Source organism: Anomaloglossus baeobatrachus, chromosome 9, assembly GCF_048569485.1.
Source record: "Anomaloglossus baeobatrachus isolate aAnoBae1 chromosome 9, aAnoBae1.hap1, whole genome shotgun sequence".
In the NCBI taxonomy this organism is placed as follows: domain Eukaryota; kingdom Metazoa; phylum Chordata; class Amphibia; order Anura; family Aromobatidae; genus Anomaloglossus; species Anomaloglossus baeobatrachus.
Genome location: NC_134361.1, coordinates 197799756 through 197813108, shown reverse-complemented (window position 1 = coordinate 197813108; position 13353 = coordinate 197799756). Strand labels below are relative to the sequence as shown.

General features: G+C 53.1%; 1 protein-coding gene across 2 annotated transcripts in view; it reads right to left on the bottom strand.

Moving 5' to 3' along the window:
- The window catches only part of HCFC1 (host cell factor C1), a 218525-nt gene that overhangs the window by 154909 nt on the left and 50263 nt on the right, over nucleotides 1-13353 (bottom strand). For both annotated transcript variants that reach the window (XM_075324193.1, XM_075324195.1), the window contains exons 10-13: nucleotides 5585-5782; nucleotides 5210-5434; nucleotides 5017-5121; nucleotides 4655-4877 (exon numbers count right to left, since the gene is read on the bottom strand). In XM_075324193.1, the coding sequence (XP_075180308.1) occupies nucleotides 4655-4877; nucleotides 5017-5121; nucleotides 5210-5434; nucleotides 5585-5782 (751 nt within the window). The remainder of the gene's footprint in view (nucleotides 1-4654; nucleotides 4878-5016; nucleotides 5122-5209; nucleotides 5435-5584; nucleotides 5783-13353) is intronic.

Below are 13353 nucleotides of genomic sequence, written 5' to 3'. Positions count from 1 at the left end.
AGGGAGACTGATTGCGCTGAGACCCTGAGCAGTGTGATGACGTTGAGGGTCTTTCCCAGCGAGCTCGCTTAGGGTGGCTGGGGCTATCATCTGAGTCATAATACTCAGCCTGTGAAGCCGGGGACCCCCTTGCAGTCTGGATTAAATCCAACTGAGGGGGATTAGAGGACAGAGACCTCGCCGTGTCCATAGACTGAGCCCCAGGCATGGATTGCAAAGTTTCAAGGATTTTTGCCATAGTCACAGACATACTACCCGCAAAAACTGCAAAGTCTGTCCCTGACACCGGGGCAGGACTTACAAGCGTCTCAGCCTGGGTCACTACCCCTCCGGACTCCGGCTGGCGAAGCAGCACCGGATCTGAGCATTGCACACAATGGGGGTCTTTGGAGCCTGCTGGTAGAGCAGCCCCACATGCAGCACACGCAGTGTACACAGCCCTAGCCTTGGCAGCCTTGCGTTTTGCGGATGACATGTTGCTGCCTCCTCAGAGTGATCTGGGTATACAGCCAGGAAGCGACCTCACAGTGCAAGCAATAAGGAAATATATATATGTCCAGTGACCCAGTACACTAATACACACTGAGGCACTAGAGGGGCCAGCTGAAAAGCCGCTTACCGCCCGCTTAAGAGCGGGTGTGTGATCTCCAAAGCCCCCTAGTCCAGGTCTCCCAGAGCCTTGCGTCCTTCCTCCAGCCAGACATGCATGTAATGGCTGCCGGCGTCCTGAGAGAGGAGGGGGGGCGGGCCCTGGGCGTTCCTGGCTAAGAGCGGGAAGCCTGCTTCCCTCTGTGCCTAGTGAGAGGGCTGGAGCATGTAAATCAGGCTCCAGCCCTCGTCGCTGCCGTGAAACAGCGTCTCTCCCCTACCCTGATTGACAGGGTGGGGGCGGGAACGAATCGGAGCTGCCGGCGTCCTAGGCCGCAAAAGCCGGGGACTAGATTTATAAACGCCACCGCCGTAAAAGCGCGGTCGGCGTGTCCCCGGCGAACTAAAAGTCACAGCAGCGCCGCCGGTCCAGCGGGGGTCGGCGCTGCGTTCCCACACACAGAAAAAAGTCCCCCAGTTAAACTGTAGGAACACGAGCTCTAGCATTACGGTCCCCGGCGCACTACAACACCCAGCCAGCCCGGAGTGTGTCTGTGCCTGCCGGGGACACAGAGTACCTGTATGATGCAGGGCCATGTCCCTGATGGTACTCCTGCTCGGCATCCACCAGGTTCTATGGGTCTGTGGATGGAGCCCGGCGTCAGAGCTTTGAGGCCGGCAGGATCCCACTTCCACAGAGCCCTACAAGGGGATGTGGAAGGAAAACAGCATGTGGGGCTCCAGCCTCTGTACCAGCAATAGGTACCTCAACCTTACAACACCATCAACGGGTGAGAAGGGAGCATGCTGGGGGCCCTATATGGGCCCTCTTTTCTTCCATCCGAAATAGTCAGCAGCTACTGCTGACTAAAATCTGTGGAGCTATGCGTGGATGTCTGACCTCCTTCGCACAAAGCTTGAAAACTGGAGTACCCGTGATACCACGGGGGGGTATAGCCAGAAGGGGAGGGGCCTTGCACTTTTTAGTGTAGTGCTTTGTGTGGCCTCCGGAGGGCAGTAGCTATACCCCAATCGTCTGGGTCTCCCAATAGAGCGCTGAAGAAAAGTGCATCGGCTCGCTCGGGGGGCGGAGATGTTCTGAAGAAACGAGTCGGAGGACGAGAACTGAGCTCTATCCTGTAACCGTGAGACAGAATGTCTCTCACCCATCGGTCTTGGACATGTGGCCACCAGACGTCGCAAAAGCGGGAGAGCCTGCCACCGACCGAGGATGCGGTTTGGGGAGGCCGAAAGTCATGAGGAGGCCGCCTTGGGGGCGGCTCCTCCGGCGGTCTTTTTAGGACGTGACTTAGACCGCCATGCAGAAGAGTTCCTCTGGCCCTTCTCTGACCTGTTGGACGTGGAGGAATGGGACCTGGCTGAGGGCCGAAAGGACCGAAACCTGGGTTGTATCTTTCGCTGCTGAGGTCTGTTTGGTTTGGGCTGGGGTAAGGACGAGTCCTTTCCCTTGGATTGTTTAATAATTTCGTCCAATTGCTCGCCAAACAAACGGTCGCCAGAAAAAGGCAAACCGGTTAAGAACTTCTTGGAAGCAGAGTCTGCCTTCCATTCGCGTAGCCACATGGCCCTGCGGACTGCCACCGAATTGGCGGATGCTACCGCTGTACGGCTCGCAGAGTCCAGGACGGCGTTCATGGCGTAGGACGAAAAAGCCGACGCCTGAGAAGTCAAAGACACAACCTGCGGAGTAGAGGTACGTGTGACCGCATTAATCTCAGACAGACAAGCTGAGATAGCTTGGAGTGCCCACACGGCTGCGAATGCCGGAGCAAAAGACGCGCCTATGGCTTCATAGATGGATTTCATCAGGAGCTCTATTTGCCTGTCAGTGGCATCCTTGAGCGATGAACCATCTGCCACTGCTACTATAGATCTAGCCGCCAGTCTGGAGACTGGAGGATCCACCTTGGGACACTGAGCCCAACCCTTAACTACGTCAGGGGGGAAGGGGTAACGTGTGTCATTAAGGCGCTTAGTAAAGCGCTTGTCCGGAAATGCTCGGTGCTTCTGGACAGCATCTCTGAAGTTAGAGTGATCGAAAAACGCACTCCGTGTACGTTTGGGAAACCTAAACTGGTGTTTCTCCTGCTGTGAAGCCGACTCCTCTATAGGTGGAGTTGGAGGAGAAAGTTCTAGCACCTGGTTGATGGACGCTATAAGGTCATTTACTATGGCGTCCCCTTCAGGTGTATCAAGATTGAGAGCAACGTCAGGGTCAGAGCCCTGAGCTGCGACCTCCGCTTCATCCTCCAGAGAGTCCTCATGCTGAGACCCTGAGCAGCGTGATGAAGGCGAGGAAGGTTCCCAGCGAGCCCGCTTAGGCGGTCTGGGACTGCGGTCCGTGTCGGAGTCCTCCCCGTGGGAGCTAGGTGTCACCCCAGGAGCACTTTGCTGCGCCGACCGAGGGGGGCCTGGGGGGGATGAACTGCCCTGTGCAAGGACCGGTCTGGACTGCAAGGCTTCTAGTATCTTAGCAGACCATCTGTCCATAGACTGAGCCATGGACTGTGAAAGCGACTCAGAGTTTCTCAGCCAAAACTGCAAACTCTGTCCCTGCCACCTGGACAGTGGCAGCCGGTGGTTCTACCTGGGCCGAGGGTCCCACCAGTGCCTGAGGCTCCGGCTGAGTGAGTGCCACAGGGGCCGAGCATTGCACACAATGAGGGTAGGTGGAACCTGCAGGTAACATAGCCGCACAAGAGGTACAGGTTGCAAAATAAGCCTGTGCCTTGGCACCCTTGCTCTTTGCGGACGACATGCTGTTGTCTCCTCTTAGAGTAATCAGTGAGGGTATATAGCCAAAGGCAAATAATGTGGCCGAACAGAGAAAATGTATACAATATATAAATATATATATATACACTTCGGCACCCAAGGGGGCCAGCACCTATAACTGGTGCGGCTTACCGACCGCCCAAAGCGGTTGTGTGACCACCAGATTCCCTGCCTGGGCCTCCCAGAGCTGTAGAGCTCGTTCTGAATTCCTCCACCGGCAGAATGATTATAACAATGGCTGCCAGCGTTCTCAGAGGAGGAGGGAGCCGTGGGCGTGATTAATAAAGTGCGGGAATCTGGTGCCCCTCAGTGCTCAGTGAGGGGGGAGGAGGATACCTAAGTATGCTCCAGCCCTCACTGCCGACGTCCAGTGCCGGGGACTAAATTTAATAGCGCGGCCGGCAAACAGGCGCGGTCGGCGCGGTAGTCCCGGCGTCACAAAAAACACAGCAGCCGCTGCAGCGTCTGTTACACCGGCGCTCCATGCGCCGTCCCCAAGGGGACACAGAGTACCTCATAGAAGCAGGGCCTGTCCCTGACGATACTCCGTCTCCTGTCCGTCAGATTCCCCCAGGGGCTGCGGAGGGAGCCCGGTCCCAGTGCATGGTGACCGGTTAGGATCCCACTTCTCCCAGAGCCTCTAAGGGATGGGGAAGGAAAACGGCATGTGGCTCCAGCCTTTGTACCCGCAATGGGTACCTCAACCTTAACAGCACCGCCGACATTAGTGGGGTGAGAAGGGAGCATGCCGGGGGCCCTGTGGGGGGCCCTCTTTTCTTCCATCCGATAAAATCAGCAGCTACTGCTGACTAAATGTGGAGCTTGCGTGAATGTGTGCCTCCTTCAACACAAAGCATAAAAACTGATGGGCCCGTGATGCACGGGAGGGTGTATAGGCAGAGGGGAGGGGTTACACTTTTTAAAGTGTAATACTTTGTGTGGCCTCCGGAGGCAGAAGCTATACACCCAATTGTCTGGGTCTCCCAATGGAATTGGGAGCGACAAAGAAAAATATATAAATAAATATATAGATATTATTATTATTAGTTTTAGTTTAAAAGTCCAAAATCTGGTGACAGGTTCCCGTTAAGAAACCGTGCCATTTATTTATGGCATATCCACAGGACTTAATTTCTTATTCGGCCACATTTTCTATCCACGGGACTTTCCATGATGGAAATAAAATTAATTAAATCTTGTAAAATTTAAAAAAAAAAAAAAATAGAATTAAAAAAAATCGTAGGTAGAAATAAACTGATGAGGCCTTTACCTGACATGCCGGTTGCTCCTGCTTGAATAGCAGACATAGGAATCGTCTTAATGATGGTTGTGGTCCCTGGCTTTGTGGTGTTGGGCGACACGCTGCTGATGCCCAGGATGGTGGGCTTGGTGCCGGTGCCTCCGGCCTGTGTGGTCGTGATAATAGTTGTGGGTTTGCCATCTGCTGACGTCACCAACTTCAAAATTGTTCCTGCAGGCAGAGGTCCCTTTGTCTAAAATGGAAAAGTTAAAAATAAAATAAAAAAAAAAAAACAAACTTGCATCAGTAATAATCTAAGATCGCGACTAAGTTGTTTGGCATTCCAGAAAATATTCCGTGTAATCTTCCTGCTTTGCTAGAAAACACATTACCTGAATAATCTGCGTTAAAGGCCCAGACGAGGCCTGCCCTGTTATAGCGGAGGTCTGGACTGGTTTGGTTTGGACTACAGACATCATTTTACCAAGATTTGATATCTAAGGGGGAGATTATATTAAGTTATAAATACACGTTAGTCCGGCCTTGACTGTACAGAAACCTGCAGGCAAGGCAAAAATTACTTACCAAGGTGCTGCCGCCAGGCACAGAGATCGGACTCTTCACAAGAGTGATGGTCTTTGTGACGCCTCCGACTACTGTAGTTACGACCTGCGCTTGTTGTGCAACCGTGACAGTCCCCGACTTGTGCACTGTAATGATCGGACGATTCTGCGCATTGGCTGCAGACGAGACTGAAGTGCCGACTTGAGCTGCTGCAGTTTTCAACATGCGTGTGGCTGGATTACTGACCTGTGTGGGGGAAGGTTCGACACATTAAATCCATCACCTACACATAATGAGTAGCAGGGCCAATAGCCGTGGTGCAGTGTCCAGAGAAAAGGGACTCGTCAATCATTATTACCCCCCCAAAATGTCCAATCTACTTCCATAGCTACTGACCATGATTGGAGAGGACGCCACTTTCACAGATGTTGGGAGTGTATTGGCAGCAGAAGACATGGCGACAGATTTTACCATGGCGGTCCCGGCCGGTACGGTCAGCATGGTTTGCGCAGCTGCCGGAGGGATCTTCTGTGTAGCCGCAGCTGCTGCAGCAAGAGCGGCCATGCCACTCATGGGTTGGCTTCCACCGATTGTCTGGAGAGGGGGAAAAAAAAGAGAATTTTGTTACTTACCGTAAATTCTTTTTCTTATAGTTCCGTCATGGGAGACCCAGACCATGGGTGTATAGCTACTGCCTCCGGAGGACACACAAAGTTACTACACTCAAAACGTGTAGCTCCTCCCTCCTAGCATATACACCCCCTGCTAGCCAGACCTAGCCAGTTTAGTGCAAAAGCTGAAGGAGGACATCCACCCACAAGAAGAGACGGAGTAAAATCCGGCAGAACCGGAACCTCTGTCTACAACAATAACAGCCGGTGAAGACACACGGAACAAGAAACCTGGCAACAGGCAATAGGGAGGGTGCTGGGTCTCCCATGACGGAACTATAAGAAAAAGAATTTACGGTAAGTAACAAAGAAGGGAATTTTGTTACTTACCGTAAATTCCTTTTCTTCTAGCTCCTATTGGGAGACCCAGACGATTGGGTGTATAGCACTGCCTCCGGAGGCCACACAAAGCAATTACACTAAAAAGTGTAAGGCCCCTCCCCTTCTGGCTATACACCCCCAGTGGGATCACTGGCTCACCAGTTTTAGTGCAAAAGCAAGAAGGAGGAAAGCCAATAACTGGTTTAAACAAATTCACTCCGAGTAACATCGGAGAACTGAAAACCGTTCAACATGAACAACATGTGTACCCGCAAACAAACCAAAAATCCCGAAGGACAACAGGGCGGGTGCTGGGTCTCCCAATAGGAGCTAGAAGAAAAGGAATTTACGGTAAGTAACAAAATTCCCTTCTTCTTCGGCGCTCCATTGGGAGACCCAGACGATTGGGACGTCCAAAAGCTGTCCCTGGGTGGGTAAAGAATACCTCATGTTAGAGCTGCAAGACAGCCCTCCCCTATAGGGAGGCAACTGCCGCCTGCAGGACTCTTCTACCTAGGCTGGCGTCCGCCGAAGCATAGGTATGCACCTGATAATGTTTGGTGAAAGTGTGCAGACTCGACCAGGTAGCTGCCTGGCACACCTGTTGAGCCGTAGCCTGGTGTCGCAATGCCCAGGACGCACCCACGGCTCTGGTAGAATGGGCCTTCAGCCCTGATGGAACCGGAAGCCCAGCAGAACGGTAGGCTTCAAGAATTGGTTCTTTGATCCATCGAGCCAGGGTGGCCTTAGAAGCCTGCGACCCTTTGCGCTTACCAGCGACAAGGACGAAGAGTGCATCCGAACGGCGCAAGGGCGCCGTGCGGGAAATGTAGATTCTGAGTGCTCTCACCAGATCTAACAAATGTAAATTCTTCTCATACTGATGAACTGCATGAGGACAAAACGAAGGCAAAGAGATATCCTGATTAAGATGAAAAGAGGATACCACCTTCGGGAGAAACTCCTGAATGGGGCGCAGCACTACCTTGTCCTGGTGGAAGACCAGGAAGGGAGCGCCTTGGATGACAGCGCTGCCAGCTCAGACACTCTCCGAAGAGATGTGATAGCTACCAGAAAAGCCACTTTCTGTGATAGTCTAGAAAGTGAAACCTCCCTCAGAGGCTCGAAGGGCGGCTTCTGGAGGGCAACTAGTACCCTGTTCAGATCCCATGGATCTAACGGCCGCTTGTACGGGGGTACGATATGGCAAACCCCCTGTAGGAACGTGCGCACCTTAGGAAGGCGTGCCAAACGCCTCTGAAAAAAGACGGATAGCGCCGAGACCTGACCTTTAAGGGAGCCGAGCGACAAACCTTTTTCTAACCCAGATTGCAGGAAAGAAAGAAAGGTAGGCAATGCAAATGGCCAGGGAGACACTCCCTGAGCAGAGCACCAGGATAAGAATATCCTCCACGTTCTGTGGTAGATCTTAGCGGACGTGGGCTTCCTAGCCTGTCTCATGGTGGCAACGACCCCTTGGGATAATCCTGAAGACGCTAGGATCCAGGACTCAATGGCCACACAGTCAGGTTCAGGGCCGCAGAATTCCGATGGAAAAACGGCCCTTGGGACAGTAAGTCTGGTCGGTCTGGTAGTGCCCACGGTTGGTCGACCGTGAGCTGCCACAGATCCGGATACCACGCCCTCCTCGGCCAGTCTGGGGCGACGAGTATGACGCGGCTGCAATCGGATCTGATCTTGCGTAGCACTCTGGGCAAGAGTGCCAGAGGTGGAAACACATAAGGGAGCCGGAACTGCGACCAATCTTGCACTAGGGCGTCTGCCGCCAGCGCTCTTTGATCGCGAGACCGTGCCATGAAGGTTGGGACCTTGTTGTTGTGCCGGGACGCCATTAGGTCGACGTCCGGCCTTCCCCATCGGCGACAGATTTCCTGAAACACGTCTGGGTGAAGGGACCATTCCCCTGCGTCCATGCCCTGGCGACTGAGGAAGTCTGCTTCCCAGTTTTCTACGCCGGGGATGTGAACTGCGGATATGGTGGAGGCCGTGGCTTCCACCCACATCAGAATCCGCCGGACTTCCTGGAAGGCTTGCCGACTGCGCGTCCCCCCTTGGTGGTTGATGTATGCCACCGCTGTGGAGTTGTCCGACTGAATTCGGATCTGCCTTCCTTCCAGCCACTGCTGGAAGGCTAGTAGGGCAAGATACACTGCTCTGATTTCCAGAACATTGATCTGAAGGGTGGACTCCTGCTGAGTCCACGTACCCTGAGCCCTGTGGTGGAGAAAAACTGCTCCCCACCCTGACAGACTCGCGTCTGTCGTGACCACCGCCCAAGACGGTGGTAGGAAGGATCTTCCCTGTGATAATGAGGTGGGAAGAAGCCACCACTGCAGAGAGTCCTTGGCCGTCTGGGAAAGGGAGACTTTCCTGTCCAGGGATGTTGACTTCCCGTCCCATTGGCGGAGAATGTCCCATTGAAGTGGGCGCAGATGAAACTGCGCAAACGGAACCGCCTCCATTGCCGCCACCATCTTCCCGAGGAAGTGCATGAGGCGTCTTAAGGAGTGCGACTGACTTTGAAGGAGAGCCTGCACCCCAGTCTGTAGAGACCGCTGCTTGTCCAGCGGAAGCTTCACTATCGCTGAGAGAGTATGAAACTCCATGCCAAGATACGTTAGTGATTGGGTCGGTGACAGATTTGACTTTGAGAAGTTGATGATCCACCCGAACGTCTGGAGAGTCTCCAGTGCAACAGTCAAGCTGAGTTGGCATGCCTCTTGAGAGGGTGCCTTGACCAGTAGATCGTCCAAGTAAGGGATCACAGAGTGTCCCTGAGAGTGCAAGACTGCTACCACTGCCGCCATGATCTTGGTGAACACCCGTGGGGCTGTCGCCAGACCAAATGGCAGAGCTACGAACTGAAGATGGTCGTCTCCTATCACGAAGCGTAGAAAGCGTTGGTGCTCTGTAGCAATCGGCACGTGGAGATAAGCATCCTTGATGTCTATTGATGCTAGGAAATCTCCTTGAGACATTGAGGCAATGACTGAGCGGAGGGATTCCATCCGGAACCGCCTGGCGTTCACATGCTTGTTGAGCAGTTTTAGGTCCAGAACAGGACGGAATGAGCCGTCCTTTTTTGGCACCACAAAGAGATTGGAGTAAAAACCTTGACCTCGTTCCTGAAGAGGAACAGGGACCACCACTCCTTCTGCTCTTAGAGAATTCACCGCCTGCAGAAGGGCATCTGCTCGGTCGGGATGTGGGGAAGTTCTGAAGAACCGAGGCGTAGGACGAGAACTGAACTCTATCCTGTACCCGTGAGACAAAATGTCTGTTACCCACCGGTCTTTGACCTGTGGCAGCCAAATGTCGCAAAAGCGGGAGAGCCTGCCACCGACCGAGGATGCGGAGGGAGGCGGCCGAAAGTCATGAGGCAGCCGCCTTGGAAGCGGTACCTCCGGTTGCTTTCTTGGGGCGTGAGTGAGCCCGCCAGGAATCAGAGCTCCTTTGCTCTTTCTGAGTCCCTTTGGACGAGGAGAATTGGGGCTTGCCAGAGCCTCGAAAGGACCGAAACTTTGACTGCCACTTCCTCTGTGGAGGTTTGCTTGATCTGGGCTGGGGTAAGGAGGAGTCCTTACCTTTGGACTGTTTAATGATTTCCGCCAATTGCTCACCAAACAGTCTGTCTCCAGATAATGGCAAGCTGGTTAAACATTTTTTAGAAGCAGAATCTGCTTTCCATTCTTTTAACCACAAGGCTCTGCGCAAAACTACAGAGTTGGCGGATGCCATTGAGGTACGGCTCGTAGAGTCCAGTACCGCATTGATAGCGTAGGTCGCAAACGCAGACATTTGTGTAGTTAGGGACGCCACTTGCGGCACTGCTGGACGTATGAGAGAGTCCACCTGCGCCAGACCAGCTGAAATAGCTTGGAGCGCCCACACGGCCGCGAATGCTGGAGCAAACGACGCGCCGATAGCTTCATAGACAGATTTCAAACAAAGGTCCATCTGTCTGTCATTGGCATCTTTAAGTGAAGCCCCATCCTCCACTGCAACTATGGATCTAGCTGCAAGCCTGGATATTGGAGGGTCCACTTTTGGACACTGGGTCCAGCGTTTGACCACGTCAGGGGGAAAAGGATAACGTGTATCCTTAAGGCGTTTAGAAAAACGCTTGTCCGGATAAGTATTGTGTTTCTGGATGGATTCTCTGAAGTCATAGTGGTCCAGAAAAGTACTCAATTTACGCTTGGGATACAGGAAATGGAATTTCTCCTGCTGTGCAGCTGCCTCCTCTGCAGAAGGGGCTGGGGGAGAAATATCCAACAGCCTATTGATGGCCGCTATAAGGTCATTTACCATGGCGTCACCATCTGGCGTATCCAAATTGAGTGCGGCGTCAGGACAAGACTCTTGATCACCCACCTCTGAGTCATCATATAGAGACCCTTCTCGCTGAGACCCTGATCCGCGTGATGACGTGGAGGGTCTCTCCCAGCGAGCTCGCTTAGGCGGACTGGGACTGTCATCTGAGTCAGAGCCCTCAGCCTGTGATGCCTGGGACCCCCTTGAATTACGGATTAATTCCAGCTGAGGGGGGCCGGGGAACATAGACACAGCGGTGTCCATGGTCTGAGCAACTGGCCTGGACTGCAAGGTTTCCAGGATTTTTGCCATAGTCACAGACATTTTATCAGCAAAAACTGCAAATTCTGACCCCGTCACCGGGGCAGGGTTCGCAGGCGACTCTGCCTGGGCTACCACCACCATAGGCTCTGGCTGACGAAGTGCCACTGGGACTGAACATTGCACACAATGAGAGTCGTTGGAGCCTGCTGGTAGATTAGCCCCACATGCTGTACAAGCAGTGTAAGCAGCCCTTGCCTTGGCACCCTTGCGTTTTGTGGATGACATGTTGTTGTCTCCCCAGAGTAATATAGGGTATACAGCCAAGAAGCGACCAAACAGTGCAGTATATATATATATATATATATATATATATATATATATATATATATATATATATATATATATATATATATATATATATATATATATATATATATATATATATATATATATAAATATAAATATATCTGGTACAGCGAAAAACAGTACACAAATATAACACTGTGGCACTAGTGGGGCCGCTGCTGCTTACCGCCCGCTTAGCGCGGGTGTGTGGTCGCCAGAAAACCCTAGCCTGGGTCCCCCAGAGCCTGCGTCCGTTCTCCAGCCAGACTGCATGTGTATAATGGCTGCCGGCGTCCTGGGGAGCTGCAAGCCTGGGGGCGGGCTTAGGGCGTGCACAGAGAAAAAGCGCGAAGCCTGTGTCCTACTGTGCTCAGTGAGAGGGCTGGAGCATGTAAATCGTGCTCCAGCCCTCGGCGCTGCCGATTGAACAACGTCTCTCCCCTACCCTGATTGACAGGGTGGGGGGCGTTAATGAAGCGGAGCTAGGCCGCAGAACAAACCGGGAACTAAAGTTAGAAGCGCCGCCGCCGTAAAAGCGCGGTCGGCGCGTCCCCGGCGCACTACAAGTCGCAGCTGCGCCGCCGCTCCAGGGGCGGTCGGCGCGGCGATCCACACACATAAAGTCCCCCAGTAATCTGCGGGGACTATAAGCCCAGCGCACAGCGCTACAGTCCCCGGCGCACTAGCACACCCAGCAAGTCTGGGATGTGCGTGGCCTGTCATACGGGGACACAGAGTACCTGAAAGTTGCAGGGCCATGTCCCTGAACGGCACTCCCGCTCCACATCCAGCAGGTTCTATGGGTCTGTGGATGGAGCCCGGCCTCAGGGCTTGGTGGCCGGTAAGATCCCACTTCCTCAGAGCCCCACAGGGGGATGGGGAAGGAAAACAGCATGTGGGCTCCAGCCTCCGTACCCGCAATGGGTACCTCAACCTTACAAACCACAAGTGGGGTAAGAAGGGAGCATTCTGGGGGCCCCATATGGGCCCTCTTTTCTTCCATCCGATATAGTCAGCAGCTACTGCTGACTAAACAGTGGAGCTTATGCATGGATGTCTGACCTCCTTCGCACAAAGCAGAAAACTGGTGAGCCAGTGATCCCACTGGGGGTGTATAGCCAGAAGGGGAGGGGCCTTACACTTTTTAGTGTAATTGCTTTGTGTGGCCTCCGGAGGCAGTGCTATACACCCAATCGTCTGGGTCTCCCAATGGAGCGCCATAGAAGAAGGGAATTTTGTTACTTACCGTAAATTCCTTTTCTTCTAGCTCCTATTGGGAGACCCAGACGATTGGGTGTATAGCTACTGCCTCCGGAGGCCACACAAAGCATTACACTAAAAAGTGTAAGGCCCCTCCCCTTCTGGCTATACACCCCCAGTGGGATCACTGGCTCACCAGTTTTAGTGCCAAAGCAAGAAGGAGGAAAGCCAATAACTGGTTTAAACAAATTCACACCGAAGTAACATCGGAGAACTGAAAACCATTCAACATGAACAACATGTGGACCCGAAAAACCAACCCAAAAATCCCGAAGGACAACAGGGCGGGTGCTGGGTCTCCCAATAGGAGCTAGAAGAAAAGGAATTTACGGTAAGTAAACAAAATTCCCTTCTTCTTCGGCGCTCCATTGGGAGACCCAGACGATTGGGACGTCCAAAAGCTGTCCCTGGGTGGGTAAAGAATACCTCATGTTAGAGCTGCGAAGACAGCCCTCCCCTACGGGGAGGCAACTGCCGCCTGCAGGACTCTTCTACCTAGGCTGGCGTCCGCCGAAGCATAGGTATGCACCTGATAATGTTTGGTGAAAGTGTGTAGACTCGACCAGGTAGCTGCCTGGCACACCTGTTGAGCCGTAGCCTGGTGTCGCAATGCCCAGGACGCACCCACGGCTCTGGTAGAATGGGCCTTCAGCCCTGATGGAACCGGAAGCCCAGCAGAACGGTAGGCTTCAAGAATTGGTTCTCTGATCCATCGAGCCAGGGTGGCTTTGGAAGCCTGCGACCCTTTGCGCTTACCAGCGACCAGGACAAAGAGTGCATCCGAGCGGCGCATGGGTGCCGTGCGGGAAATGTAGATTCTGAGTGCTCTCACCAGATCTAACAAATGCAAATCCTTTTCATACCGATGAACTGGGTACGGATAAAAGGAAGGCAAGGAGATATCCTGATTAAGATGAAAAGAGGATACCACCCTAGGGAGAAACTCCTGAATGGGGCGCAGCACTACCT